The following is a 27,510-nucleotide window of genomic DNA, read 5'->3' on the forward strand; positions in this document are numbered from 1 at the left end:
GTAATGTATTAATCAGTATTCAACTAAAGGCGATAATACCGTGTTTCTCACAAAATAAGGCCAGGCCTTATTTTTTTTTGACCCCCGAAAAAATGGCTAGGCTGTCTTTTCGGGGGGTGATTTAATTCCCCCCTCCCCCTTGCATCCTTGGGTGGGTGGGCAACGACAGCTTGGATGTTCGGGAGACCTTCCGCCACCATTGCTTTCCCTTCTCCCTTGCTGCTGCGGCGTTAGAGCAACGCCGCGGCATTTGGCGCAGCCATGCACAGCCAGCCAGGGCTCCTCCCTGCAATCGGAGCCCTGAGGAGACACTTGGCCTCAGGCGCTCCTGTCGCCGCCTTCCCTTTGCCTTCGAAGGTAAAGCGAATTATTTTTAAAAGGACACCTTACTACAACAAAGCCTCCCCTGCCCGAGAGGGCAGCCCAACCCCACATGGGGAGGCGAATCTCCCGGGGCCGCAGCGCAGGATCGGTCCACCTTGGGAGAAGCGCCCAGCCGCCATCCCTGCCTGGCGCCGGGCAGAGCGTGAAGAGCTCCGCCTGGGGCGCCCAGCGCAGCTGACAGGCAGGCCCTCCTTCCCAGCGGCAGAGCTCTCACCAAGGCAGCGAGCGCCTCCCCGCCAGGCCCTCTGCTCATCCCGCCAGGGCCGCGCCAGAACCATGCGGCCTAGAAACTAATCAGAGAGAGAAGCAACTTAGAACTAAGGAGAAATTTCCTGACAATCAGAACAACTAATCAGTGGAACAACTTGCTTCCAGAAGTTGTGGATAGTCCAACACTGGGGGTTTTAAAAATATATTGGATAACCATTTGTCTGAAGTGGTGTAGGGTTTCTTGCCTAGGCATGGGGTTGGACTAGAAGACCTCTAAGGTCCCTCCCAACTCTGTTATTCTATTCTATTCTAAACCCCTGCTCAAGCAAGAATCCCTGTAACCTTTCAGACAAATGGTTGTCCAATCTCTTCTTAAAATCCTCCACAACTTACGGAGGCTAGTCATTCCACTGATTAATCAGTATTCCTTCTGGTCTTTGCATCTTCCTCCTGACTTTTTTGGCACAAAGATGTAGATGGTGGAGTTTAGAGCATGGTACAATAATATTTAAATGCATCTTAACAGAAAGGCCTTTGAAACAGGTCAGCCAGATTAAAGTCAGTAAATTCAGTAAACTCCTTAGTTAGTCTGCTTAATAATAACCTTTAATAATTCGTTAATAGTCTGCTTCTCTGAGACACCGATTGCAAAAGCGCCTCCAGCTAGCTTAGACAGGCATGAAAGCAGGAAGTTAAAGCTCTAGCTAGGGTGGGAGGAAGGAAGTCAAACGTGTATTTGACATACAATCAAGTCCATAATTTAATGGCGCCAAAATACACACGACATGCTTCGAAAGAGTCTCATGCAATTAAGGAGCGAGGCCTAAAGGTTTATATGAAACTGGGAGGCTTGGTGGATTTGCCAGAAGTCCATTGCTAAAGTTTATAACAAATTTCCATTTCATGGAACATAGAATAACAGAATTGGAAGGGACCTTGGAGGTCTTCTAGTCCAACCTCTTGCTGGAGGAGACCATTTCAGACAACTGGTTGTCTGTTATCTTCTAGAAAGCCTCCAGTGTTGGAGCACCCACAACTTCTGGAGGGAAGATGTTCCATTGATTAATTAAAATAAGAGCGTTGGAAGGGACCTTGAAGGTAGTCTAGTCCAACCCCATCCTGGAGCATGAGATGCTATACTGGCTGTCTATTCTCTTCTTAAATACCTCCAGGGATGGAGCACCCAGAACTTCTGCTGGCAAGCTGTTCCATTGGTCAATTGTTCTTACTACCAGGAAGTTTCTCCATAGTTCAAGGTTGCTTCTCTCCTTCATTACTTCTCATCCATTGTTTCTTGTCTTACGTTCTGGTGCTTTGGAAAATAAGTTCTCAAATACTGAAATAGTGCTATCATGTCCCAGCTACTCCTTTTCTCTAGATTGGTCGTACCCAGTTTTAGCAACCGTACTTCATATGTTTTAGTCTCCGATCCCTTAATCGTCTTAATTGCTCTTCTCTTCAATTTTTTCAGAGTCTCAACGCCTTTTTTTTTAAGAACAAGTTTTATTGATTTTTGAAGACAAACAAAACATAAAAGTATAAAACCTCCTTTCTAAGAATTACTTATAAATTTTAACAAGGCAAATAAAGCGTTATTTTTTAAGACATCGTTTCACATTATCCCATTTCCATTTACACACATATATATCTTTTCCAAATTTCTCATTATTTCTCCCTTCACTTTTTATTCAATTATATTTCTTTCTATCAAGGTTTTAGTAATTCTCAATCAGTCATAAGCACACAAAATACATAACATAAAACAAGACATAAAAAAAAATAAAACCTCCTTAATTGTCATTTATACATGTCTTTTCCAAATTTGTCTCCCTTTAGTTTTATTCCTCCAAGATTTTATTAATTCACAATCAAGCATAACTAACCAAAACATAAAACATAGAACTTCTTTTGAAAAGTGGCTTAGCCCCGGGTTACATCTTTTTTTAACAGACCTAAATCAAATTCATACTCACCTTATATACCATTCATATCTTATTAACCATTTTATAGTTTCTATATAACTTATCCCATCTTTTCACTCTCTTAATTATGTTTTATTTATTTCATCTTATTTCAAAATCATTACGCTTGTATCTTCTGTCCGTTCTTTTCCAATCATCTATTTATCTCAACGCCTTTTTTGTAATCTGGTGACCAAAACTGGATGCGGTATTCCAGGTGAGGTCTTAGACAGGAAAGAATTTGTGAAAAAGGCCAGTGGTGCCCTTAAATTATGCCCTCTCAGCTAGCTAAATTGCTGCAGAGCTTTCCATTTTAGCTCCAGGCTAATGTGTAAAAAGATAACGCCCCGATCTACATCACATGTTGAAAAAACACCTTTCCTTTCCTTTCCTTTTCTCTTCTTTTCATTTTTTTCCCCTTCTTTTTTTCTTTTTCATCTTCCAATTGCGGCTTTTTGTTTGCATTCTATTTATTTTATTTTTATTTATTTACTTGTCAAGCAAATATTAGATAAGAGGTATCAGTATAAACAGGGTTATGAATACATGAAATGGATATGAATCAAAAAAGAAACAATAGGACAGGGACGGTAGGCACGTTGGTGCGCTTATGCACGGCCCCTACAGACCTCTTAGGAAAGGGGTGAGGTCAATAGTAGACAATCTAAGGTTAAAATTTTGGGGGTTTGGAGAAGAAACTCTCTACAAGCTCACATCCCTGATGATCAATAACTACAGGTTGCTCAAGATGCAACTAGCAGTGACATTAGTCCAGAAGAATTAACTGTCCCCCGACTGTCAAGGAATGTAGAGTTATCTAGCATTGACTTGCACAAATCCAACTTTTAACAAGAGGCGTAGCCACCATTTTTTTTTTTTTACAAGGGTAGGAAGCATCGAAATGCACAATATCAGCTTAAGCAAAGGTTCCTGGAAGTGTAGATTTTATAGGCACTTGCAGATGAAATCAACCTTAATGTCAAAATTCCTTCTTTGCAGTCCCAGATTGGAAACAGTTAATGCAAAGAAGAAGAATTGAGGAGCTCAGATTGGCGGTATTTATTAAGAGTGAAATTAAGTAATTCTATTTTCAGAGATGGTGGTGATGATGAGAGAGAGAGAGAAAGAGAGAGGGAAGGAGGGAAGGAGGAAGGGAGGGAGGGGGAGGGAGAGAGAGAGAGAGAGAGAGAGAGAGATGACGTAACAATTGTCCACTCGTAAAGTATTCCTATGCCTGTTTCCAAATTCTATTCTATTCTATTCTATTCTATTCCATTCCATTCCATCCCATCCCATCCCATTCTACTCTACTCTACTCTACTCTACTCTACTCTATTCTACTCTACTCGATTCTATTCTATCCTATCCTATCCCATCCCATCCCATCCTATTCTATTCTAATATACTCTGTTCTAAATAACCATTTAAATATGAGACAGCAGTGTGCTGCGATTGCAAAAAAAGCCAACACAATTCTAGGCTCCAACAACAGAAGGAGATTATCAAGGTGACAGGAAATGTCAATGTTGCTTTATACTGCTTTAATAAGACCACACTCGGAATTCTGTATCCATTTCTGGTCATCATGACACCCAAAAGATGTTGAGACCCTGGAAAGAGTGAAGAGAAGACATACGAAGAACAGTTGCAGGAATTGGGTACGTGTCAGTCTGAGCTCCATTCAAAATCCAAGAAAGGAATACTTCAACTCCATAAATTAGAGTAAAGGAACTTTTATTGAATTTTAAAGTGGTAGCTACAGGTAGAATAACGAATCTAAGAAATTAGGCGCGCAGGTCACACATACAAAGGGGTGAAATTGATCCCCCACCCCCCACCCCCAAAGTCCAAGATCTTCCTCCAATTAAAAGTTCTGAATGTGATCAAGTGGGCATCTGCAGGTGGTGATGTGGCTTCTGTCCGTTGACCTTGACATATTTTGATAAAATTTAGCAGTTGCGCAGTAGAAAGACAGTTGAGCAAGGAAACAGAAACTTAAGAACAAGAATTTTATACTCCCCCTCCTCCTTCTCATTTACAGCACAGGAATGTAACACCTGCAGCTTTCTTCCTTTCCAATCCCCCCTCCCCCTGTTGCTAATGAGAGCAGTGAGAAAGATGCATAGCAGTGGAAGATCTCTTGAAGGCTGACAGTATGTCTCGTTTAATAAAAAGATGGGCCAGGAGTAGCATGGAAGGACTCTTTGAATATCTCAGGGGCTGTTACAAAGAAGAGAGGGTAAAGCTATTCCCCCCCCCCCCCCGTTGGAACTTAAAACCCACCCCTCTCCTAGAGAAATGAAATATTTTAGGATACATTAAAAAGGCAGAATATTTTCGCATTTCCAATTTTGGTCAAAGGCAAGCCTTGCTGCAGTTAATATATGAAGTATAATATACTGTATAATGATTTCCGGAGTTACATCACGATGGTTTGGACATAGGAATGGCGGCTCCGCTCTGAATGTCTGATTTTTCCACGTCTGGGCACCAAACAAAGTGACAGAGGACCTCGGAGAGATCTGCGATAGAGAGGGAGAAATGCAAAAATACTCCCTCCAACTTTAGGATTATAAAGAAAACTTTGGAATGTGGGGAAGTGGTTAGGCTGTCAATCGAACTTAAAAACAAAGAGGAGTCAGAGTGCGATGAGATCTCGAATTTATGGTCCGGTTGTTTGGAAGGTAGACATGAAATGAACAAAACAAAGTCAAATAAAAAGGTATGATGGAAATGAGTAACATTACATGCAATTATGTTCATAATATACAACTAGACGAAACCCTGTGATATATATTAATGTAACAAGTGTGAATGATTATTCTACATAAGTTGAGAGATGTCAGAGGGAGTGAACACTGTCTTACTCACGTTGCAACAAGCAGAATGTTTGGTTTTATTGTATTTGTATAAATTTGTTTAATAAAGTATTTTTTCTAATTTAAAAAAAAGGCAGAATATTTCCCCTAAAAGAGAAGTAGAAACTCAGAGAGATAGAAAGTCAGCCCCCCCACTCCTTTGTTATGGGCCATTAAGGCCTGGGCCAGTCTATTCTACATAACAAAGATCTACCTCCTTCAGGCATAGGAATCCCAAAGCCCTTTCATTACGTCATCACCCAGCAAGTGTCAACCAAGCCTGGGATTCAAAAGACAACCTACAGAGTTGCCCTTGCATGGCCCCCTGGAAGTCTGACAACTAATCAGAATACAAGGTCAAATTCAACTCCCAACAGAAGCCATAAAACTCTCAGCGTCTCTTCCCTTTTTTCGCTCAAGAGCTCCAAGGCATGTGATCCTGTCCACCATTAAACCATCTTTCCAAGCAGTCACCATGTTTCCAGTGTCTTTCTTCTCCACTTAGAACTGCAACCCAGGGAGATATTTCTTCCAACCCTCCAAAGCACCTGAAGGCAGGACAAGAAGCAACGGATGGCAACTAATCAAGGGTTGGGGTTAACAACCTAGACCTAAAGAGGAATTTCCTGACGGTGAGAGCAATTAACCAATGGAAATGCCTTCAGAAGTTGGGAGCATCCAACACTGGAGGTTTTTAAGAAGAGACTGGACAACCATTTGCCTGAAATGGTATAGGTTTGGTTGCCTGCTTGAGCAGTGGGTTGGGCTAGAAAACTTCCAAGGTCTCTTCTAACTCTGTTCTTCTATTATTTAGTTAGGATGGTGGGAAGAGAAACCAGAAGTTTGTGGTGTCTTTTCCAACTCTTACCAAACATTGGGTCCTTATCTGCTTCTAGCTAACCCAGGTTTATAGCAAAAGATTCTGCAATCTGCACTTTTGACTTGGCCCACTAGAGGACACTCTTTCACTAAGAAATACTTCAAAGCTGGATATATTCTCTCTCTCTCTCTCTCTCTCTCCTTATTGCATTCCAAATTAGAGCTTTGTTAGAACAACTAACACTTAGACTTAAACTAATACTTGGGCAAGCAGTCTTTATTCTACCAGAGCTTTGCTCCACTTTGGAAAGAGACTTTAGAAATCCCCTACTTCGGCAGTGGCTTCATCAAGCGCCAGCAGCTGCGAAGGATCAATATTGATTTAGAAAACCTAGAACCTAGAATAATAGAGTTGGAAAGGACCTTGGAGGTCTTCTAGTCCAACCCCCTGCTCAAGCGGGGGACCCTGTACCATTCCAGACAAACGGTTGTCCAGTCTCTTTTTGAAAGCCTCCAGTGATGGAGCAGCCACCCAATTTCTGAAGGAAACTTTTGTTCCACTGGTGAATTGTCCTCACTCTTAGGAAGTTTCTCCTTAACGCCTTTGATTAGTTTCCATCTATTGATTCTTGTCTTGCCTTTTCGTGCTTTGGAAAATAATAGCCGGACTCCCTCTTCTTTGTGGCAACCCCTGAGATTTGTTTCTCTATTCCTTCTTTCGGGAAATATAATATTCTGCCTTTTTAATACTTCTCAAAATATTTCACTCTTCTGGGAGAGGGGGCGTCTTTCCTCACTAGCCAAAGGAACCATGGGAGTATCATTCAAGAAATCTAGAGATCTGAAGAACCACCCCTCTCTTCTCCTCTTCTGGAAGATGTAGAAGCAGCTGGCGAGGGCGGCTCCCATCACAAGGACACTGCCGCTACTTGGTGCACTGCTGGCCCCACCATTGTTGCCGTAATCACTTTGGCAGCATTGTGAAGAGATGTTGGATCCTTTGATTTCCAGGCTGAATCTGGAGCACTTTGGGGAGCACCATTTGCTAATCACCAGTTCCTCCCCTAAACAGAGAAGAGCAACAAACAAGCATTGGAGTGTGTGTGTGTGTGTGTGTGTGTGAGAGAGAGAGAGAGAGAGAGAGAGAGAGAGAGAGGCATTTCTGTATGACAGAGCACTGTATATTTTTAGCGTGGGAAACATGTATAAATTTATCTATCGGTGTTAGAAATATGGTAAAAGGTATCCTCTGTTAACTGACCCAGGTCTCCACAAAGTTACGGATTAACAGCCTCCTTAACAGCCTTTAAACTTACACAAATATAAGAATTAATTAAGTACTTATTTCAAGTTGTAAACCCACACAAGCCAGCACAGAGAGATCAGTTAACACAATGTGAACGTAATGACAACGCTCACAGTTCAAACGAAGAGTCCCAATCCACATCCTTGGATTTAATCAACCCTGGGGTCAACACATATACACACACATACACTTCTCAGGTGTCACCCTAGACCCAGCATGCACAAACATCCACATGCTTCAAGACTCACAGCAAGGACATGTTCCTTTATAAATCAGCCCTTCTATACCCCATTTTCTCTGTCGCTATCCCCGTGGACAAACCTCTTTGCTTTTGGTAATACATAAAAAAACTTCTTTCCTCACATTTTCTGGATTTCATTTCCACTCAGAAGGATGGAAGGCTGGGTCAACCTTGAGCTTGAGCGGGATTGAACTCCTGGCAGTGGGCAGAGTCAGCTTGCAATACCGTGCATTCTACCCTACACAAAAGGTGTCAGGTTTTGACCTTCCTTGCCAGCGTTGGTCAACCCTGAACACAATCCGTACCCAGTATGGTGTCTGCCAGGACTCATTGTTTAAGTGGGGCCTTGTCTCTACCCCTCAGTGTGACTGTGATGCTCCTGGACAAAATATCCATTGCCTTGTGTCCGAATGTCCATCAAGAGCTTACACCGGCCCAATGTCTGATTTTTTTCAACATAGATTGCACGAGATATGGAATAAGAAGTCCTCTCCCATAGTCTTGTGCAGGCTGTTAAATCAGGCGTGGGCTTCAAATTTTTTAGCAAGGGGCTCTCTGCCCTAATGACAACTGGGTGGGCATGTGACTGGGTGTGTGTGGCCAACTCGACGTTGCTTCTTTGCCCTAATTCCCCCCCAAAAAAGATATAAACCAAAAAGTTGTTTATTATTTCATGCATTTAATACTTAAATAAAAGACTGGATGAAACCAGGCTTAATAGCAGTGACTGTGAGAGGGATCTTGGAGTCTTAGTGAAGTTTCCGGTGAGTTGTGTGATTCTTATTATAGGGGAATTAATCCCTTCAGAGGCTAGTGGCTATGTTATCTCATTTTCTCTATGGCTCTCCCTTGCAAGCACTGAGTGGATTGTTTATCTAGCTTGCAACACTTTTACGAGGTGTGAAATGCTCTTGGCTGAATGCCTAGAAGTTCAGTCTCTCAAATTTACTTGCCGTGAGTCTGCACTGAATTTGCTTGCAAGCAAATCTTCAGTCCTAAGGGAGGTTTGGCTGTATTTACAAGCAGAGCCGAAGATCTCAAGACTACCTAGAGAGCAAGAAATCCAACCATTTCCTGCTTCCTAGCTAATCTAAATCTCCCGTCACAGCAGAACAGATGATGGTCAGAAAAATAGCAATTTAGCACGCACGGTTACCGAGTAAGGAGTGAGTGGGCGGGGAGGATTCCCGCGGGCCATGTGGGCGGTGCAGCCTTGTGTTTCTGTGCAGCCTGGATTAATTGCTTGGGGGGGGGGTTGCTTTGGGGGTGAGATTTCTCTGCGGCCAACCAAAATTTTCTCTCAGCCCACCAGTGAGCCACGGCCCCTCAGTTGACGACCACTGTTCTAAAGGGTGGGAGCCATGGTAGTGAAGGCCCTTCTCCTGGCCCTCACCAGCAGATATTCTTTAGCTAAAGAGGCCCACAGGGCATGTCTCCTCTGCTGGTGTGGGTGGCACAGGCCAGTCCCAGTGGAGTGAGGTGATTCCTCAAGTAACCTGGACCCAGGAGTGGGTTTTAGCTGGTTTGGACTGGTTTGGATGAACCGGATGTTAAATTTATACATTTATATACTGGTTCACTGAACCAGTAGTTGAACCAAATGGCTGGCCCTGCCCACCCCACCCCTCCCCCCCCAGGAGTCTCCACGTGGCTCCTTTTGGAGGCAGGTAAGTGCAGGGTCTGCGCGGAGGCTCTGGAAGGGCAAAAAAGAGGCCTTCCAGAAGTCCGGAAACGAGCATGTTTCCATCTTCTGGAGGGCCTCCAGACCCAGGAGGAGGTCATTTTCACCCTCCTAGAGGACCGAGGCAAGCCTCCAGACTCTGGGGAAGGTGAAAAACAGTCCTCCTGGAGGTTCCAGTAGGCCACAAGCCGTTCTACTGATTAATTGTCCTCCCTGTTCGGAAGTTTCTTCTTAATTCCAGGTGGCTTCTCTCCTTGATTAGTTTCCACCCATTGTTTCTTGTCCTGCCTTCAAGGTGCTTTGGAGAATAGCTTGACTCCCTCTTCTTTGGGGCAGCCCCTCACATTTTGGAACATTACTATCATGTCACCCTAGTTCTTCTTTTCACTAGACTAGTTATACCTAGTTCCTTCAATGTTGCTTCCAAAAAATGTTCTAGTATTTAGGGGGTGATGGAACTGTTTTGCTTGGAGTCTTGGAACATGTCGTCCGACACATCCATAGGGCAGCAGCGTTTTGCATGTTCACTCCCACACGAAGTATTTTGAAAGCGATCACACCCTGTCATGTGAGACAAGCCAATATTTCATACCTCCCTTTGTCCCAGAGTCAAATATGACAGAAGCCATTCAGAGACGTTCATTATGTTCAGAGTAACTTGGAGAAGCAACATGAAGAGAGGAGAGGTCCTGTTTGTCATTTTCAGTGTGTTGGTCATGTGCACCCCAATAGGTAAGTTGTTGTTGCCCTTGATTTGAGAAAAGTGTACTGTCTTAAAAAAACAGAATCTTGAAAGCTTGTCCAGACTTCTCTCCATCCTGTCTTATACTAATCAAAATTAAGAGAGGTGATTTTGAGTTTCCTTCTCAATGTCCTTTTTTTCAAGAAGTCATTGCTGTGAGTCTCCCCTTACCCTTTCCTTCCTTCCTTCCTTCCTTCCTTCCTTCCTTCCTTCCTTCCTTCCTTCCTTCCTTCCTTCCTTCCTCACCCGCATGACTCCTTCCCTCCACCCTCTTTCCTTTCCTTTCCTCCCTTGTTTCTTCTCACCCAGTATCCAGCCTTCCTCCCTTCCTCACCCACATACCTCCTCCTTCCCTCCTCCTCCCGCTTTCCTTTCCTCCCTTCTCACCCAGTATCCTTCCTTCCTTCCTCACTCACATCCCTTCTCCCTCCCTCCTTCCCTTCCTTCCTCACCCACATAACTCCTTCCCTCCTCCCTCTTTCCTTTCCTTTCCTCCCTTGTTTCTTCTCACCCAGTATCCACCCTTCCTTCTGTTGAAAGGCTGGAAAATGCTTTTCTTCTGAGGGCTCGATTTTCCTGCTGGGAGAACTCCGGTGCAAGGACACAGACAACTGCTTGGAAGCTGGTTCTTTTTATTTTTCAGGAAGGCAAGAGATAGCAAGAAGTCTGCGTTCCTGGGGCTAGCCATCTTTGTATAATAAACCCCTGATTTTTATACTTTTTTTTTTCTCCTTTTGTGTGTGAGTGCTTGTGTTTGTATTTCTTAATGTTTTAAATCCTGTCAGGGGTTGTCTTCATTTCCGCCAGAGGGTAAACTCCGCGGGGTGGTTTGATTGGATTATCAGTTTCGTCCTAATGTTTTTTTTATATTTGTTTGGTGGCAATCTCCTGTCTGCTATGGAATTTATTTCGTGTCTTTTGTCTATTTGTTTTGCTGATTTGGCATGACCTTTTGTTTGTAAGGGATTTCTTTTTCTTGTTTCCCTAGCTTTCTTAATTACTTGGCTTTTGTCTAGGGGGCTTCTTTCAATACCTTTTATCAAATCTCTTTTCCTATGCAAGTTTGCTTTTATGGCTTAGCCTGATGTTCCCTTTGGGCTTTTCCTGCTTGGGTGTCACCACTGTCCTCATGAAGTTCCCTTTCCACAATTCCTTCTTTCCTTCCTTCCTTTTCCTTTTCCTTTCCTTACCTTTTTTACCTTTCCTGCCTTGTTCTTTCTCACTCAGTATCCTTCTTTCTTTTTTTTCCCTTTTTTCCTTCCTTCCTTCCTTCCTTCCTTCCTTCCTTCCTTCCTTCCTTCCTTCCTTCCTTCCTTCCTTCCATCCTTCCTTCCTTCCTTCCCTCCTTCATTCTTTCCATAGAACATAGAATCATAGGTGTTAATTCTGAAGCCATCTTGGAGCTTCAGTGCTGCCACACTGGAGCTGAGAGCTATAAGAAAGGGGGTATTAGAGATAGCTGGGGTTGTGTAGTCAAAATAAAATACTTTCTCTTGGGAACAATGGACATTCTCACACCTGGTCAGAGGAAGGTGGAGTGAGGTCACCAGGCAACCAAATGGAGCTGTGATTGGACCATGTGACTGATTGTTTGGGATTGAGGGAAAAACTTTTACTTTTAATTAGGTGAAAACCACTGGAACCTTCAGAGTCGGTTTTCACCAGATTTGTGCCAATATGATATATCCAATAAAGCTATTCTTTGAGGAATTTATCTGCTTCAGAGTTTTGCTTGCTATGGGTCTATTACGCGGAACCCTGAAAATAGGGGCTAGAAGGAACCTTGGAGCAGGGGTGAGTTGCTACCAGTTGACCCCGGTTCAGGCAAACCAGTAGCTAATTTTATCCTTTGTAATTACCAGTTCAGTGAACCGACAAATCCAACCCCTGGCTGGCCCCGCCCACCCCTCCCCTCCCCTCCTCTCCCCTCCCCTGAGTCTCCACATGGCCTGTTTTGGATTCTGGGTAAGTACGGGGCCCGTGTGAAGGCACGAGGAGGGTGTAAAACAGGCCTCCCAGATGCTCTGGAAGAGTTAGAAAACTGAGTTGGAAGGGACCTTGGAGGTCTTCTAGTCTGACTCCCTGCTCAAACGAGCTCTTCCACTGATTAATTGTTCTCACTGTCAGGAAATGTCTCCTTAATTCTAAGTTGGAACTCTCCTTAATGATCTTCCACCCATTTACTCCTGGACTTGCTCTCAGGGGCTTTGCAGAACAGGCCGACCCATTCTTCTCTGTGAGAGCCTTTCAATGACCCTCAGCCAGCTATCATGTCACCGAAAGTCCTTCTCTTCTTAAGACTATCTATAGTTCCCTCAATCGTTCATTGGATGGTTTAGCTTCCAGTCCATTTAAGATCTTTGTTTTTCCCATTTTGTATTTGATTCCTATTGATAAAACAATACACACATACACACACACACACACAAAGAGAAGAGGCAGCTGAGCCTGCAGAAGGAACGGAGGCCAGCCAAAAATTTCAGAAAGGACCCTCCTTAGTTACTTGGATCGTAACGGTGAGGGTGGAGACATCTACTTTCAGGCTTGCAAAGTCTCGTGGATATAACCTTACAATGAGAGACAACGGTATTCAGCCGGTCGGATTACTTCTGGGGTACCGGAAGCGGAAATTTTGGCTAGTTCGGAGAACTGGCAAAGACCGTCTCTGGCTGGCCCCGCCCAAGCACCCCACTCCTATCTTGTCCTATATCCCCTGGTTTTTTTTATCTCGGCTGATTTGCATGGCCGGGCGTCTTGCCGCGCCTCAGCTGAGCTAAAAAACAGCTCGCTCACCAGTCCTGACACAGACGGTGGTTTTTGTTTGTTGTGCCGTGCACGCAAAGCGCTCTCTCATGGAACCGGTAGGAAACAATTTGGAATCCCACCATGGAGACAGTGTAGTATAGTGGGGAAGACATCAGGCTAAAAACAAGGAGATCATGAATTGCCTTAGTCTTGCCTTAGGCACAAAGCCAATTGGGTGACTTTGGCCAGCCAGTCACTTTCTCTCAGCCCTAGGAAGGGTGAAATGGCACTTCTGAAAAACCTTGCCAAGAAAATGGCAATGACTTATCCAGGTAGTCTCTGAGAATGAGACACAATTGAAAAGGAGGAGGAGGAGGAGGAGGAGGAGGAGGAGGAGGAGGAGGAGGAGGAGGAGGAGGAGGAGGAGGAGGAGGAGAAGAAGAAGAAGAAGAAGAAGAAGAAGAAGAAGAAGAAGAAGAAGAAGAAGAAGAAAGAAGAAGAAGAAGAGAAGAGGAAGAGGAAGAGGAAGAGGAAGAAGAAGAAGAAGAAGAAGAAGAAGAAGAAGAAGAAGAAGAAGAAGAAGAAGAAGAAGAAGAAGAAGAAGAAGAAGAAGAAGAAGAAGAAGAAGAAGAAGAAAGAGGAGGAGGAGGACAATAAAAATAAAACAGTCCTGGATATGTTTCTTGTTTGGATTGCCTCATAGAGATGACACCCCTGGACTGCCTCGTTTCGATATTTTTCTTCCGCTCTTGCTTTAATAATATCTTATTTTCTGATTCTATTTCTCAGGGGAAACCAAATCGAACAAATTGACTGAACTGCAAAGTGTCACTAGGTGGCAGTGCTTAGCCAAATTTGACTAATTATAATTTAGATATTTATTTTTTATTTTATTTTATTTATTTTTATTTGTCAATTGCTTACAAGATAATAGGTATAAATAAAAAGATAGTTATAAATACATGGATACATATAAGAAAAAAATATATAAAAGAAACAATAGGACAGGGATGGTAGGCACGTTGGTGGGCTTATGCACGCCCCCTACAGACCTCTTAGGAAAGGGGTGAGGTCAATAGTAGACAGTCTAAGGTGAAAGTTTTGGGGGTTTGGGGAAGAAACCACAGAGTCAGGAAGAGTATTCCAGACATTGACCACTCTGTTGCTGAAGTCGTATTTCCTGCAATCAAGTTTGGTGCGATTAACCTTGAGTTTGTATCTATTGTTTGCTCTTGTATTGTTGTGCCTGAAGCTGAAGTATTCATTGACAGGTAGGACATTGCAATGTATGATTTTATATACTATATTTAGATTGGACCAAAGGCAGCGTAGTTCTAGATTTTCTAGATCTAGAATTTCAAGTCTGGTGGCATAAGGTATTCTGCAATGAGTAGAAGAGTGGAGAACTCTTCTTGTGAAATATTTCTGGACTTTCTCAACTGTGTTAATATCAGATACATAATGTGGGTTCCAGACTGATGAGCTGTATTCGACTATTGGTCCAGCAAATGTTTTGTATGCTCTAATTATCAGTGTAATATTACCAGATAAAAAGCTACCTAAGATTAGGTTAACAACTCTTAATGCCTTTTTGGCTATGGAGTTACAGTGGGCTCTAGCACTTAGATCATTCGAGATGAGTATTCCAAGGTCCTTTACAGAGTTTGGATCATCAACAAGGTCTTGACTATTCAGCTTGTATTTTATTTTCTGTTGTTGGGGTTTTTTTGCCAATATGTAAGACAGAGCATTTATTTGTTGAGATATGAAGTTGCCATTTGTTTGACCATTCTGATACATAGTCAAGATCTTTTTGAAGAGTAGCATCATTGGCTGTGGTATTGAACAGCTTTACATTATCAGCGAAGAGAATGCAGTTGCTCTTAATATGATCACAGAGGTCATTTATGTAGAGTATGAAGAGAGTTGGTCCTAAAACACTGCCTTGGGGGACACCACTGTTGACAGGTACAGAATTTGATAGGATGCTCCCAGTTTTGATCATTATAATATTATAATTTGGGGATGATATTATAATCATCCCAAAACAAGCCGGGGAAGGAGTGAATAAATACCTGGACAGAAGATCAGGGTGGTTATGCTTAGCCTGGAAAGTCCACCACCACGTCTTGAAAGGATGCAAATCAGTTCTGTATTATTGATCTTGATTCAGAGGAGACTGGGGTTTTATCTGGGAGAAGAATGAATGGAGTAGCTGCTGAATTCTCAGCAAATGCCTTTTTGTTTATTTTATTTAGCATATAGCTCCTACAGAGGTCATGCAGTCACAAGATATAACTTTAAATAAAACATCAGCAAATCTCTAATCTATCTATTTATCTGTTCCATACTAAGCAGGCTTGTAGACCTGCAAATCCAATTGGTCCGGGAAACCCGGGCCATGATTGGACGATACGAACATCTCTGATAGGTTCGTACAGGGCTTGCCGCGATTGGGTGAAAAACCAAGCGCGGGCAAGCTTGAAAGACTGTCATAGGCTGCCTAGCCGCAGCCGGCTCTATATAAAGGGCTGCCGCGGCTGGGTTTGCCGTCTCAGAATCTGCCTCCTTAATAAAGAGCTGTTGTTCACTACTCAAGCCTCGTGTCTCAATGGGACCCACCGACCATACTTAACATTATCTATCTGCTGATTATGTGTGTGTGTGTGATAGAATGATAGAAAGAGAGTGGGATCTATGTATCTTTGCTGATAGATAGATAGATAGATAGATAGATAGATAGATAGATAGATAGATAGATAGACAGACAGACAGACAGACAGACAGACAGACAGACAGACAGACAGACACTAACAGGAGATAGATAGATAGATAGATAGATAGATAGATAGATAGATAGATAGATAGATAGATAGATAGATAGATGGATGGATGGATGGATAGATAGATAGATGGAATAATGGATGGATGGATTGATAGATAGAAATAGTAATAGCACTTAGACTTATATACCACTGCACAATGCTTTACAGCCCTCTCTAAGCCGTTTATAGAGTTAGCCTATTATCTCCAACAATTTGGGTCCTCATTTTACTGACCTGAGAAGGATGGAAGGCTGGGTCCACCTTGAGCCACTCGGAATCAAACTCCTGGCAGTTCGCAGTGAGTTATCCTGCAGGACTACATTCTAATCGCTGCGCCAGCATGGCTCCTGAATCAATAGCAATGAAAAACAGGTATTTGGACTGAGCTAAAAGCTGATTCTGGCAGACACTCAGGGAAGTGCCCGAACTATACCACGATTCCAGTTACCCAACAGCTTCCGTGGAACGGATTCTATTGAAAAGCTTTTCTCTTGGTTTGCAGCTGATTCCATCGTTTGTTTCACGTGTGAAGAGCAGGTCTCAAACTGGAAATGCTTGGACGCCACCGTCTGTCCTGAGGGGGAGAAACGATGTATAACACTTGGTGTGGTGTCAGGAACAGGTAAGCAATGGAATCCGTGAGACCCGCTGGGGGTTCGCAGGGGTTTGGGGGAGACCCCTAGCTAAGATTCTGTGCAGTTCGGAGAAACCCCCCAATTCCATTCCTGGCTGGCCCCGCTTACCTCATCCCTCCTAGGAGTCCCCAAAGGGCCTGTTTGGGATGAAGGTAACTGCAGGGTGTGCGTGGAGGCTTGGGGAGGGCACAAAACGGGCCTCCCAGAAGTTTGGGAAGACCAGAAATGTTTCTGGCTTTCAGACAATCTCCGGAGCCCAAAGAAGCTGTTTTCACCTTCCTGGAGGCTTAAGGAAAGCCCCTGGAGTCTGGGGAGGGCAAAATGTCCCCACCACCACCACCACCATGGTGCATTAGGTTGACTAGGCCAAACCCACCATGGCCACACCCACCCAGCAACCAGACAGGTAACCCTTTGCTAAAAATTTTAAAGCCCACCCCTGTGTGAGACTCTTCTGCCAGTTTCTCTAAGGGTTCTGTCCATTGGTTCTTCAGAAGGCCCTAAAAATGTATTAAAATCATGATATAGGTAGTCCTTAACTTGGCAGTCCAATCTCTTCTTGAAGGCCTCCAGTGATGAAGCTCCCACAACTTCTGAAAGCAAGCTGTTCCATTGAGAACAATCCACCCATGGAACAGAAGTTGCCTTCTGAAGTTGTGGGAGCTTCATCACTGGAGGCCTTCAAGAAGAGATTGGATTCCCATTTGTCAGAAATGGTGTAGGGTCTCCTACTTAGGAGGAGGAGATTGGACTAGATGACCTACAAGGTCCCTTCCAACTCTGTCAATCTGTTACCCATTCGTTTAGTGAATGAAGTTACAAGTGGGGTGAGTGGGGAAGAAACGCGGCTTAAAAGCACTTTCCGCCGAGTGCTGCAGCCAATCGCGGTCGATTCCGAACGACCAATCAGTGCCGCGCACTCAGCCAATCCGGTGGCCGTGCGCTTTAGCCAATCCGGGCTGCCGGATTTCGAGTATGCAAATGTCTGTACAGAACACCCTCCTCTTGGTTTGGTCCTACGTGACGTAGTCCCATAAGTAGGCGGGGCTCCGTATTTTCCGACTGGACCTGCGCTGGTTAGTTGTTTCTTGGCTGTCGGCTGGTTCGGGTGGGACTCCTGTCGCTCTCCGCCTCGTTGATGGAACCGCCTGGAAGGGTGAGTCAGGCCTCTCGCCGCGGCTCCCTCCTGGTTTCCCCAGGTTGGTCGAGCCGCTGGCTTCGCTGCTCCCACTCGGGCTTCCCGGGCCAGTTGAGCTGGCTTGGCTGCTCCTTCCAGGTGAGGCTTGAGTGGGTCGTCTCCGGTTCTTCAGGTGGTGAGTACTGCTGGTTTCTTTTTGGGTGGGTTTGTCCTTCTTGTTCTTTGGGGCCTTCCTCCCCTCTTGGTTGGTGTCTTGCCGGTTCTCCTCTGTGTCTGCTGTTTGCGTGTCGTTTGTATTTCCGCGTGGTTCTTGATCTCAGTTGGTCGATGCTGACATTTCCACGCTCGTCCGTCGGTTGTTTGAAGGCGATGTACGAGTGTGGGCCCGTTGCTTGGGTTATTGTTGCCGGCATGCAGAGGGGGTCCCGGTGAGGTTTTTGCGTAGACCCTGTCTCCTGGTGCGAATGTTCTGCGTTTGCTGGTGGAGTCAGGGGGCTTCTCTGGGTTGTATGTGGGGTGCAGGCGGTCGAGCGGTGATCGCAGTTTCCTCCCCATCAGTAGCTCCGCTGGGCTCCTGTTTGTTGTCGTGTTCGGGGTTATGTGCTGGATCAGTAGCATCCGGTTTATCTTGTCTTGTATGTCCCGGCTTCGATCTTTTGAATGGTCTTCTTCGTGAATTGGACCATTTTCTCTGCCCTTCCGTTCGCCACCGGGTGCGCTGGCGCCGTTAACGCGTGCCGGATCCCTCGTTCCGCCAAGAATCTTTCGAATGGCAGCGGTGAACTGGGGCCCGTTGTCTGAGACGATGACATCGGGAAGGCCGTGGGTTGCGAAGAGCTTGCTGAGTTCTCTGATGACAGCATCTGTGGTGGTTGTCTTCATGTTGCTTACCTCCAGCCAGTTGGAGTAAGCGTCACGGTTACCAGGAAAGTGTGTCCTCTGGTTGGTCCCGCGAAATCTATGTGGATCCGGGACCATGGTCCCCTGGGGTTTCCCATTCTAGGACCGGGCGGCGGGGGTTTGATCTTGATTCTTGGCACTGCCTGCAGGAGGCCACCCAGGCTTCGATCTCTTTGTCCATCTCTGGCCACCAGGCGTGACTTCTGGCCAGGGCTTTTGTCCTAACGATGCCGGGGTGCCCTTCGTGCAGCATGCTCAGGACTTTTTTCTGCAGTCTCTCTGGGATTATGACTCTGTCCCCCTACAGTAAACAGCCTTTTTGTGTGGGTAGTTCTGTTTGTCGGCTCTGGAAGGCTCTGAATTCGTCCTCCACGTCCTTTTCCGGCCACCCTTTTCCCACCCACCTTAGAACCTGCGCCAGACGTCTGTCTTTATTGGTTGCTAGGGCAATGTCTGACGCGGTTAGGGGTAGGTTGGGTAAGGTCTCGATGCTAAGGGTGGATGTGGTGGGTGCTGGGTCGGCATCCAGGGCCGGTAATGGCGTGCGGCTGAGGGCGTCCAGCGTGTGGAATTGACTTACCGGGTGGGTGGATTAGCCGGTAATTGTAGGCGGCGAGGAATTCGGACCACCTTGTCGTATCCTTGGGGAGAGGATGATTGGGGTGGCCCGGTCCCCGCCAGTATTCCCAGCAACGGTTTGTGATCCGTGATTATGGAGAAGACCCTGCCGTAAAGGTATTCGTGGAATTTCTTTATGGCGCGACAATTGCTAGAGCCTCTTTGTCCAATTGGCTGTAGTTTCTTTCGGGTTTTGAGAGAGTCCTTGAGAAAAAGGCGATGGGGGCTTCTTTTCCGTCGGCGAGGGTGTGGCTGAGGACGGCTCCTACGCCGAAAGGTGATGTGTCGCAAGTTACCGCGATGGGGAGTGTCTCGCTGTACTGGATGAGGACAGCGTCTGATGTGAGAAGGTCCTTGGTTTTGTTGAACGCCTCCTCTTCTCGTCTTCCCCAAGTCCAGGTGGCTGCCTTGTCGAGCAGCCTATGCAACGGTTCCGCCACGGTTGCCTTTTGGGGCAGGAAAACATTATAGAAATTAATCAACCCCAGGAACGCTTGTAACTCAGTTTTGTTTCTGGGTCTCGGGCTCCTTGACGGCTTTGATTTTGCTCTCGGTGGGGTGGATTCCGTGCTGGTCTAGGAGGTATCCTAGGAATTCAACTCTTGCCGTGTGCAGTTGGCATTCTCCCTCTTAACTTTTAACCCTGCACTTTGGAATCTTTGCAGTACCTCCCTTAGGCGGCCTTCCAATTGTTTTCTGGTCAGTCGCGGCTACCAGCACGTCGTCAAAATAGGGTACTACCCCCTTATGCCCGGAGTAGCCTCTCCATTAGGCTTTGAAACACCGCTGGGCTACGCTGACTCCGAACTGGAGTCTCTTGCAACGGAATGCCCCTCGGTGTGTGACTATGGTCTGTGCTTCCGCGGTTTCGCTCGCCGACCGGCAGTTGCTGGTAGGCTTGGGCCAGGTCGAGTTTGGCGAAAACCCTGCCCCCCAGTGAGTGTAGGAGGTGCTGCACTACTGGGATGGGGTAGGCGCTTTGTTGGAGTGCGCGGTTCAGGGTGGCCTTGTAGTCCCCGCAGATTCTCACCGACCCATCTGGTTTTATCGGGGTGACTAGCAGGGGTCTCCCACCGGGCATGGTCCGTTGGCTCGAGGACTCCTGCTCGATGAGCTTATTTAATTGCTCATCGATTTTGGGACAGAGGGCAAAGGCACTCGCCGGGGTTTGAGGCGGATGGGAGCAATGGTGGGGTCAAGGCTGAAGGTTATTGGGGGCCCTCGGTACTTGCCTAGGTTTCTGTCGAAGACCTCTTGGAATTCGCGCAAGACAGCTGTTCCTCCCAGTCTGCCTCGGCGACATGGTTGGTGCCGGTCACTTCTATTCCCAGCGGCGCGAACCATTGGAGTCCCAGGAGGCTGGGGCGGTCTCGCTCGATGATGGTCAGGGGAGTATTTCGGTGCGTCCCTTAAATGCGACCTTGAAATGCCCGGTTCCTACCACGGGATGCGGTTCCCTTGGTAGTCCTTGAGGATGAGCTTCTGGCTCTCCAGCTCGCGCCCGTTTCATGGAGGGTACCAGCCGCTTGATCTCCCGCCACGTGACCATGGATAGGTAGGACCCGGAGTCCACTTCCATCTTGCATGGGCGGTCTTCGATGGCGACCTCCACGTGGACCTTCCGGCCATCCCAGTTGGAGGAATGGCCGACGATGATCATCTGGTGCGTTTCCTCACGCTGGCGGTTTTCGCTGAAAGCGGCGGCTCCTTGCTTCCCGGCTCCACCGGCTCTCGAGATCTCGGTCACGGTTCCTCGGGGGGGTGTTGTCGCACCTGGCATTGTCGCATCTCCTTGGGCTGCTGTCTCGGTGTCGGGGGCTGTGGTTTCGTCTGAAACGGCAGACCTTGGCAATGTGGCCCGCTTGTCGCAATGCCGGCATACTATCGCATCGAAGAACCGGCATTCTGACCGCTGGTGTTCGCCGCCGCCAGCCAGCGCACTGGAACTTTGATTTTCGGTTCCATGGTTCGCGCGGTTGCGCCCGTCTGCAGCGGTGGGCGTCTTCTCGTCGTCTTCCGATTCAGAGGGGTTCAAGGTCGCCGTGGTGCGTGGATGCGGCCGCCGGTGGTTGATTTCGGACCGATTCTCGGGGTCGCAGTCGCCTCGGCCATGGCGGGCCGCTCCGCGGTGCTGGCTTGCCGCAATTGGGCCGCTGATTTCCGGGTCGCCTGCTGCGGTGGCTTCAGCAAGGGCATTGGCGAGGAGATGTCGCCTTTGCCATGATCCGACTCTGTAGGGACGGGGTCCCGGAGGCCGAGGACGACGCGGTCCCGCAAGGCTTCATCGAGATCGGTGAACCCGCACAGGCCCCGAGGTCCCTGAGGTCAGCCACAAAGTTGCTGACACTCTCGCCCTGCTTCTGGTCGTGGCGGTAGAACTCGTGCCGGCGGATGAGGGTGGGCACGGCGGGCGCGTAGTGGCTTCTCAGCAGCGGTTCGAGATCGGCCCAGTCCATGGCTTTCACGTCGAGAGGTTTGGCGAGGGCTTTTGCCATTTTAAACACTGCGGGCCTGCAGTGCGTGAGGAAGATGGCTCGTTTTCTCTGCCCGTTCGCGTCCTTGAGGTTGCTACTCTCCAAGAACATGAGGAATCTGTCTATGTACGATTCCCAGTCCTCCGTAGCTTGGTTGAAGGGAGCGGGTGGCACGTTGCCGCTGGCCATGTTGCCGATTGCGGTTCTGTGAGCCACGTGCAGTGTGGGACTTGTTTTAAAATCCCACCCTCGTCGCCAGCGTCGCCAGTGTCTCTCATACGAACAAAGGACGCGAGGCAGTGACTTGGTTCAGCTCTTTATTCGGGGTAAAAACACAAGTGGGGTGAGTGGGGAAGAAACGCGGCTTAAAAGCACTTTCCGCCGAGTGCTGCGGCCAATCGGGTCGTTTGAATCGCCCGCGATCGGCTCAGCCAATCGCGGTCGATTCCGAATGAACAATCAGTGCTGCGCACTCAGCCAATCCGGTGGCCGTGCGCTTTAGCCAATCCGGGCTGCCGGATTTCGAGTATGCAAATGTCTGTACAGAACAGTAACATTGGTCCTTGGGGGACGGTATCAGCCACACTAGGTAGACCAAAGTGACAAATGGAATTCATGGGGAAACTAAAATTTCTTCTTTGAGAGCGAGAGAGTGACTAGAATAACAGAATCTGTTATTCAGTAACTCTACTTCTGTGTTGGCCGAGGGTATTTGTTCTCCATGATTTCCACTCTTTTTATGTTCTCCCTCTGAAGGTTATGATTCCAAAGTGCTCATCACAAAATCGTGTGCCAAGAAGTGTCCCTCTGAAAAAGATTATCCAGAGAAGGCCCTTGGTTCTCTTTTTTGCTGTGATTGTTCTTGGTGTAATATACTACCTCCAAAATAAGTGAGATGGTCAAGACTGGAGGGCCGAGTTTGGCATTCTTGACTGAAGCTGCATTCCATGAACTTAGCTATGGTGGATGACAGAGAACAAGTATTTCAATTCGTTTTCCCTTTTGCCCAGGCATCCAACCATAATTGTGCCTCCCTCCTTGTCAAACTGGATTTTCTTCTTTTATCCTTTTAAACAATCTGTTGTGGATTGTGAAGAAAAAGTGAATGTTAATCATGTGTCATCTCTGTACAACACCTGAAATATAGAACAGAACTGAGCATAACAGAACAGATTAGAATAGAATAGAATGGAATGGAATGGAATGGAATGGAATGGAATGGAATGGAATGGAATAGAATAGAATAGAATAGAATTCTATTAGAATTATAGAATAGAATTTACTGGCCAAGTGTGATTGGACACACAAGGAATTTGTCTTGGTGCAAATGTTCTCAGTGTACATAAAAGGAAAGACACATTCATCAAGAGTCAAGAATCATCAGGTGCAACACTTAATGATAGTCATAGGGTACAATTAGCAATAAAATCATACTAGGAAACAGTCAATAAAAATCGTAAGGATACAAACGACAAAGTTACAGTCATACAATCACAAGTGGGAAGGGGTGGGTGATAAGGAGTGATGAGAAGATTAATAGTGATAGTAATGCAGACTTTGTAAATAGTTGGATAGTGTTGAGGGAATTATTTGTTTAGCAGAGGGATGGCCTTTGGGGAAAAAACTGTCCTTGTGTCTAGTTGTTCTGGTGTGCAGTGCTCTATAGCATCGTTTTGAAACCGTTTATGTCCGTGATGTGAGGGGCCTGTAATATTGGATATTAAAAACCTATTAAAAGCATCCTTGGTGTTCTCTTAATTCAATTGTTTGAGCACACCACATATTGGATTGAAATTTTCCATTGTAGGAAAAGATGCTACTTTGCGATGCTACAAAAGGTCGAGATCTTTCTTTGGAGCTCTTCATGGTCCCTGATCATTTTTATCACCCTGAATAAATTAATGTCATCAGTCAAATTGGTTATTCTTTCTTCAGCTTCAACCGCAATAATACACGGGCAAATAACCGATACAAATTCAAGGTAAACCACTCCAAACTCGAGTGCAGAAAATACGACTTCAGCAACAGTGGTCAATACCTGGAATGCCCTACCCAATTTCATTGTTACAACCTCAACCTCTCACAGCTTCAACCTCAAACTGTCTACTGTGTACAGTCTACTCACCCCATTCCTAAGTGGTTCTTAAAGGGGGCATGTATTAGCACACCAATGTGCCTACCGTCCCTGTCTTACTGTCCCTGTTTATCTGTATTTGCTTCCTTTGTTTACGTTTATGTTCATACCTATACCTGTGATCTTGTATATGTTTGACAAACAAACAAGCAAGCAAACAAACAAACAAATGTCTGACCAACCTTCTGTTTCTCATCTGTGCCTATCCTGACTTTTGGAATTCAGGGCTTACATCCACAGACTGATTTGGGGGAGAACCTGTTATGCTCAGATCTGCTCAAATGAGGCCATGTTTGTAGAAAGAAGTAAGAGTCATACTCATAACCTGAGAGTTTAGAAAACTTGAAACTTACAGTATTATGAGAAAAATATACTTATGAAGTTGAACATTCTTACCCTGTAACAATAGGAACCAGATAAACATGTTTATCGTATGCAGTTTACTTCATTCAGTTCACATTATGCTCACATTGACCGATTTTGAATTTTTGGATGAATTTCTACCCTAGTTGGGGTTCAAGAAAGGATCTCACAGCCCTCTTCCAACATTTTTAGCCTCTTTGGCTCTCTCAGGGAGGATCTTTCTCTCTTAGGCCAAATTGCTCTTACTGGCAAAATCTCAACTAAACGATTTCTAGAATCACAGGAGGAAATTTGGAGGAACAGGTTTGTTTGGTGGTGACTGAGTTCAGTTCTGAGAATCTTCCTGAGATTTCTTCTGAGTAATCCCACCTTGGAACAGATTCTGGCTCTTTCTTTAGGGCTAATTTGCCTCTGGGCCTAGCAGATCCTCCTTTTTCCCTGGTTCTCTGGCTTTTCTCATGGCCCTAAGAAGTTGTTTATCGCTCAATGAAGAATCGTGATGTTCCTGCTGGTAGTTTTGTTCCAGAAACTTTACTGCCATGTCTGACCAACCTTCTGTCTCTCGTCTGGGCCTATCCTGACTTTTGGAACTCAGGACTCACATCCACAGACTCATTTTGGTGGGCGGGGGGCACATCTCCTGCTCAGATGTGCTCAAAGGAGGCCATGTTTGTCAAAAGAAGGATTAGAACACCTGGGGCATTTGCCCGTTTGATTAACTGACATTCAAACAAAAAATAAGAAGGCCCTGAACTTTGTTGAAAGAGATTTTGTTTAAGATTGTAGTTTTGCACACGTTATGCAACCTTCCATGACTTCAGGAAACGATATCAACTGTCCTGTTGCTCAAATTTGCACATGGAACGGTAGGGTTTATCCAATTGTCCAGGTGCCCAAGTTTTGCACACAGAACAGTAGTGTTTGCCTTGAAGACAAGAACCTGTTGGTTCTTCCTCTGCTCTGCTCTGGTTATCTTATACATGTTTGACAAATAATCAAACAAACAAATAAATAAATATTCCACTCATAATCCCTGATTCCAGATGACTGATGAAAAACAACCGTCCTAGGATAGAATCCTAGGAGATCCCACTAGTAATATCTCTCCATCGTGAGAACTGTCCATACTCCACTCAGAATCAAGGCCGCAGCTGTAGAGGGGGTCAATAGGATTAAGTATCTTGGGGTGCAGATAACTAACAATCTGAACTGGTCTCTCCACGTGTCATTCTTACTGAAGTGTGCAAACCAGCATCTGTATTTCCTGCGTCGGATGAGGAGGGCACAACTTTCTCCTTCTGTCCTGACCACTTTCTTACAGAGTCACAGTTGAGAGCGTTTTCACAAACTGCATCATTGCTTGGTTTGGTGTCAGCAGTGTTTCAGATAGAAAGTCCGTACAGAGAGTGGTGAGGACTCACTGTCAGAAAATTCCTCCTTATTTTCAGGTTGAATCTCTCTTTGATCAGTTTCCATCCATTATTCCTTGTCTGGCTTTAGAAAACAGGTTGATCGTCTCCTCTCTGGGGCAGCCCCTCAAATATTGGAAGACTGCTATCCTGTCTCCCCTGGTCCTTCTCTTCCCTAGACTAGCCAGGCCCAGTTCCTGCAACTGTTCATCGTATGTTTGAGCCTCCAGTCCCCTAATCATCCTGGCTGCTCTTCTTTCTGTAGGAAGGTCCCCCCTCCCCAGATTAAAATATTCTTTATTCTTAATATTTAAAAGAGGCACAATATTGTATTTCTCCAAAGGAGAAAAAAAAATCTTAACAAAGGTAGAAAACAGCTTAGCAAAACAATTTCAAATTAAGAAACTTGAAGAAAGTTTCTTGTTGCAGAAACCCCACTGCCATGTCTGACCAACCCTCTGTCCTGATGCTCTGATCCTGACTTTCAGTTCTGGAGAATCCTTTCATTCATGGCTAGTTTAATCCAGGAGTGAGCTGCTACTGGTTTGCCCCGGTTCAGGCGAACCGGTACCTAATCGGTAGCTAATTTTATGGCTGATTCAGGGAAAATCCTACCCCAGACTGACTCTGCCCGCCCTCCTCTCCTAGGAATCCCCATGCATGGAGGATCAAGGAGGGCAAAAAGAAGGCCTCCCAGAGGCTCCAGAAGGCCAGAAATGGACCTATTTCTGGCCTCCAGAGGTCCTCCAGAGCCTGGGAAGGTCATTTTCGCCCTCCTGGAGGCTCAAGGAAAGCCTCTGGAGTCTGGGGAGGGTGAAAATGGCCAGGCCCACACAGCAACTGAGCAGAGAACCGGTTGCTAAATTTTTTGAAGCCCACCCCTGGATTAACCTAATCCTCAGATCTAATCCGGGAAGGCCATGTTTGTTGAACAGACACAGATCCACAATTAGAGAGTGTTGGAAGAAATATCCATCCGGTTCATTCCAAGCCAGGAGAAAGGCACTGGAGACAAAATGGAGACTGGAGGCTGATTGGAAAGAGGGTCCATTGATGGATGAAGCAGAAACACATGGGTGGTTTTGGGCAGCTCACCACATGGAATTGAGAGTGAGGGGTATATGTACCTTATCTTGGGCTTTGCACTTGAGCTTCTTGTTCCTGTGCAAGAAAATGTATTTTATTGGCTGTGACCAGACTCTCATGGGACCATGTGGATCAAGTTTGCCTGAGTCAAGTTTGGTTGAAGTTCGCTGGGTGTAGCAATGTCCTTAGGAGATTATGCAATGTCTGCTGCTAGATAACCCTTTTATAACAGATAACAGATAATCAGAGCTGGAAGGGACCTTGCAGGACATCTAGTCCAACCCCCTGCCCAAGCGGGAGACCCTACACCATTTCTGACAAATGACAGTCCAATCTCTTCTTGAAAGTCTCAAGTGATGATGCTCCCACAACTTCCCAGGGCAAGTTGTTCCATTGGTTGATTGTTCTCATTGTCAGAAAGTTTCTCCTTATTTCCAGATTAAATCTCTCCTTGTTCAGTTTCCATCCATTAGTCTTTGTCTGACTTTCAGGTGCTTTGGAAAATAGCTTGACCCCTTCCTCTCTGTGGCAGCCCCTCAAATATTGGAAGACTGCTATCATGTTTCCCCTGGTCCTTCTCTTCACTAGACTAGCCAAGCCCAGTTCCTGCAACAGTTCATTGTATGTTTTAGCCTCCAGTCCCCTAATCATCCTGGATGCTGTTCTCTGTACTTTTTCTTTTATATCCTGGAGAGTCATGTCTGAATCCCATCACCCTGGAGCAGAAGATCTTTTGTCTTTAGATAGGCTGGCCAAGTCCTGCTGGGGCTACTAAGAAAGACTTGTGGTAGGGGGGTCTGCTTTCTATCTTTAAAAACATGTCTCCTTTACGGAAATATAATATTCTGGCTTTTTCAATATTTCTCAAAATATTTCATTCTTCTAGGAGGGGTTTAGTGGTATTATTACTTCCCTTGATCTTGATTGCATCCCTCTGTTAATACAATTTAGGATTGCATTAGCTTTTTTGGCGGCGGCTGC

General features: G+C 45.8%; 1 protein-coding gene across 1 annotated transcript; it reads left to right on the forward strand.

Annotated features, from left to right (window-relative positions):
• Positions 1-10,068: 10,068 nt before the first annotated feature.
• LOC113446377 (lymphocyte antigen 6E-like) lies at positions 10,069-23,277 on the forward strand. Its single transcript, XM_026716005.2, has 3 exons — positions 10,069-10,192; positions 16,275-16,394; positions 22,294-23,277. Exons 1-3 carry the CDS (start codon positions 10,105-10,107, stop codon positions 22,425-22,427), a joined length of 342 nt encoding a protein of 113 aa, XP_026571790.2. The 5' UTR covers positions 10,069-10,104; the 3' UTR covers positions 22,428-23,277.
• Positions 23,278-27,510: the final 4,233 nt, after the last annotated feature.

The sequence above is a fragment of the Pseudonaja textilis genome, chromosome 3 (assembly GCF_049901715.1).
Source record: "Pseudonaja textilis isolate UNSWEBS1 chromosome 3, rPseTex1.2, whole genome shotgun sequence".
In the NCBI taxonomy this organism is placed as follows: domain Eukaryota; kingdom Metazoa; phylum Chordata; class Lepidosauria; order Squamata; family Elapidae; genus Pseudonaja; species Pseudonaja textilis.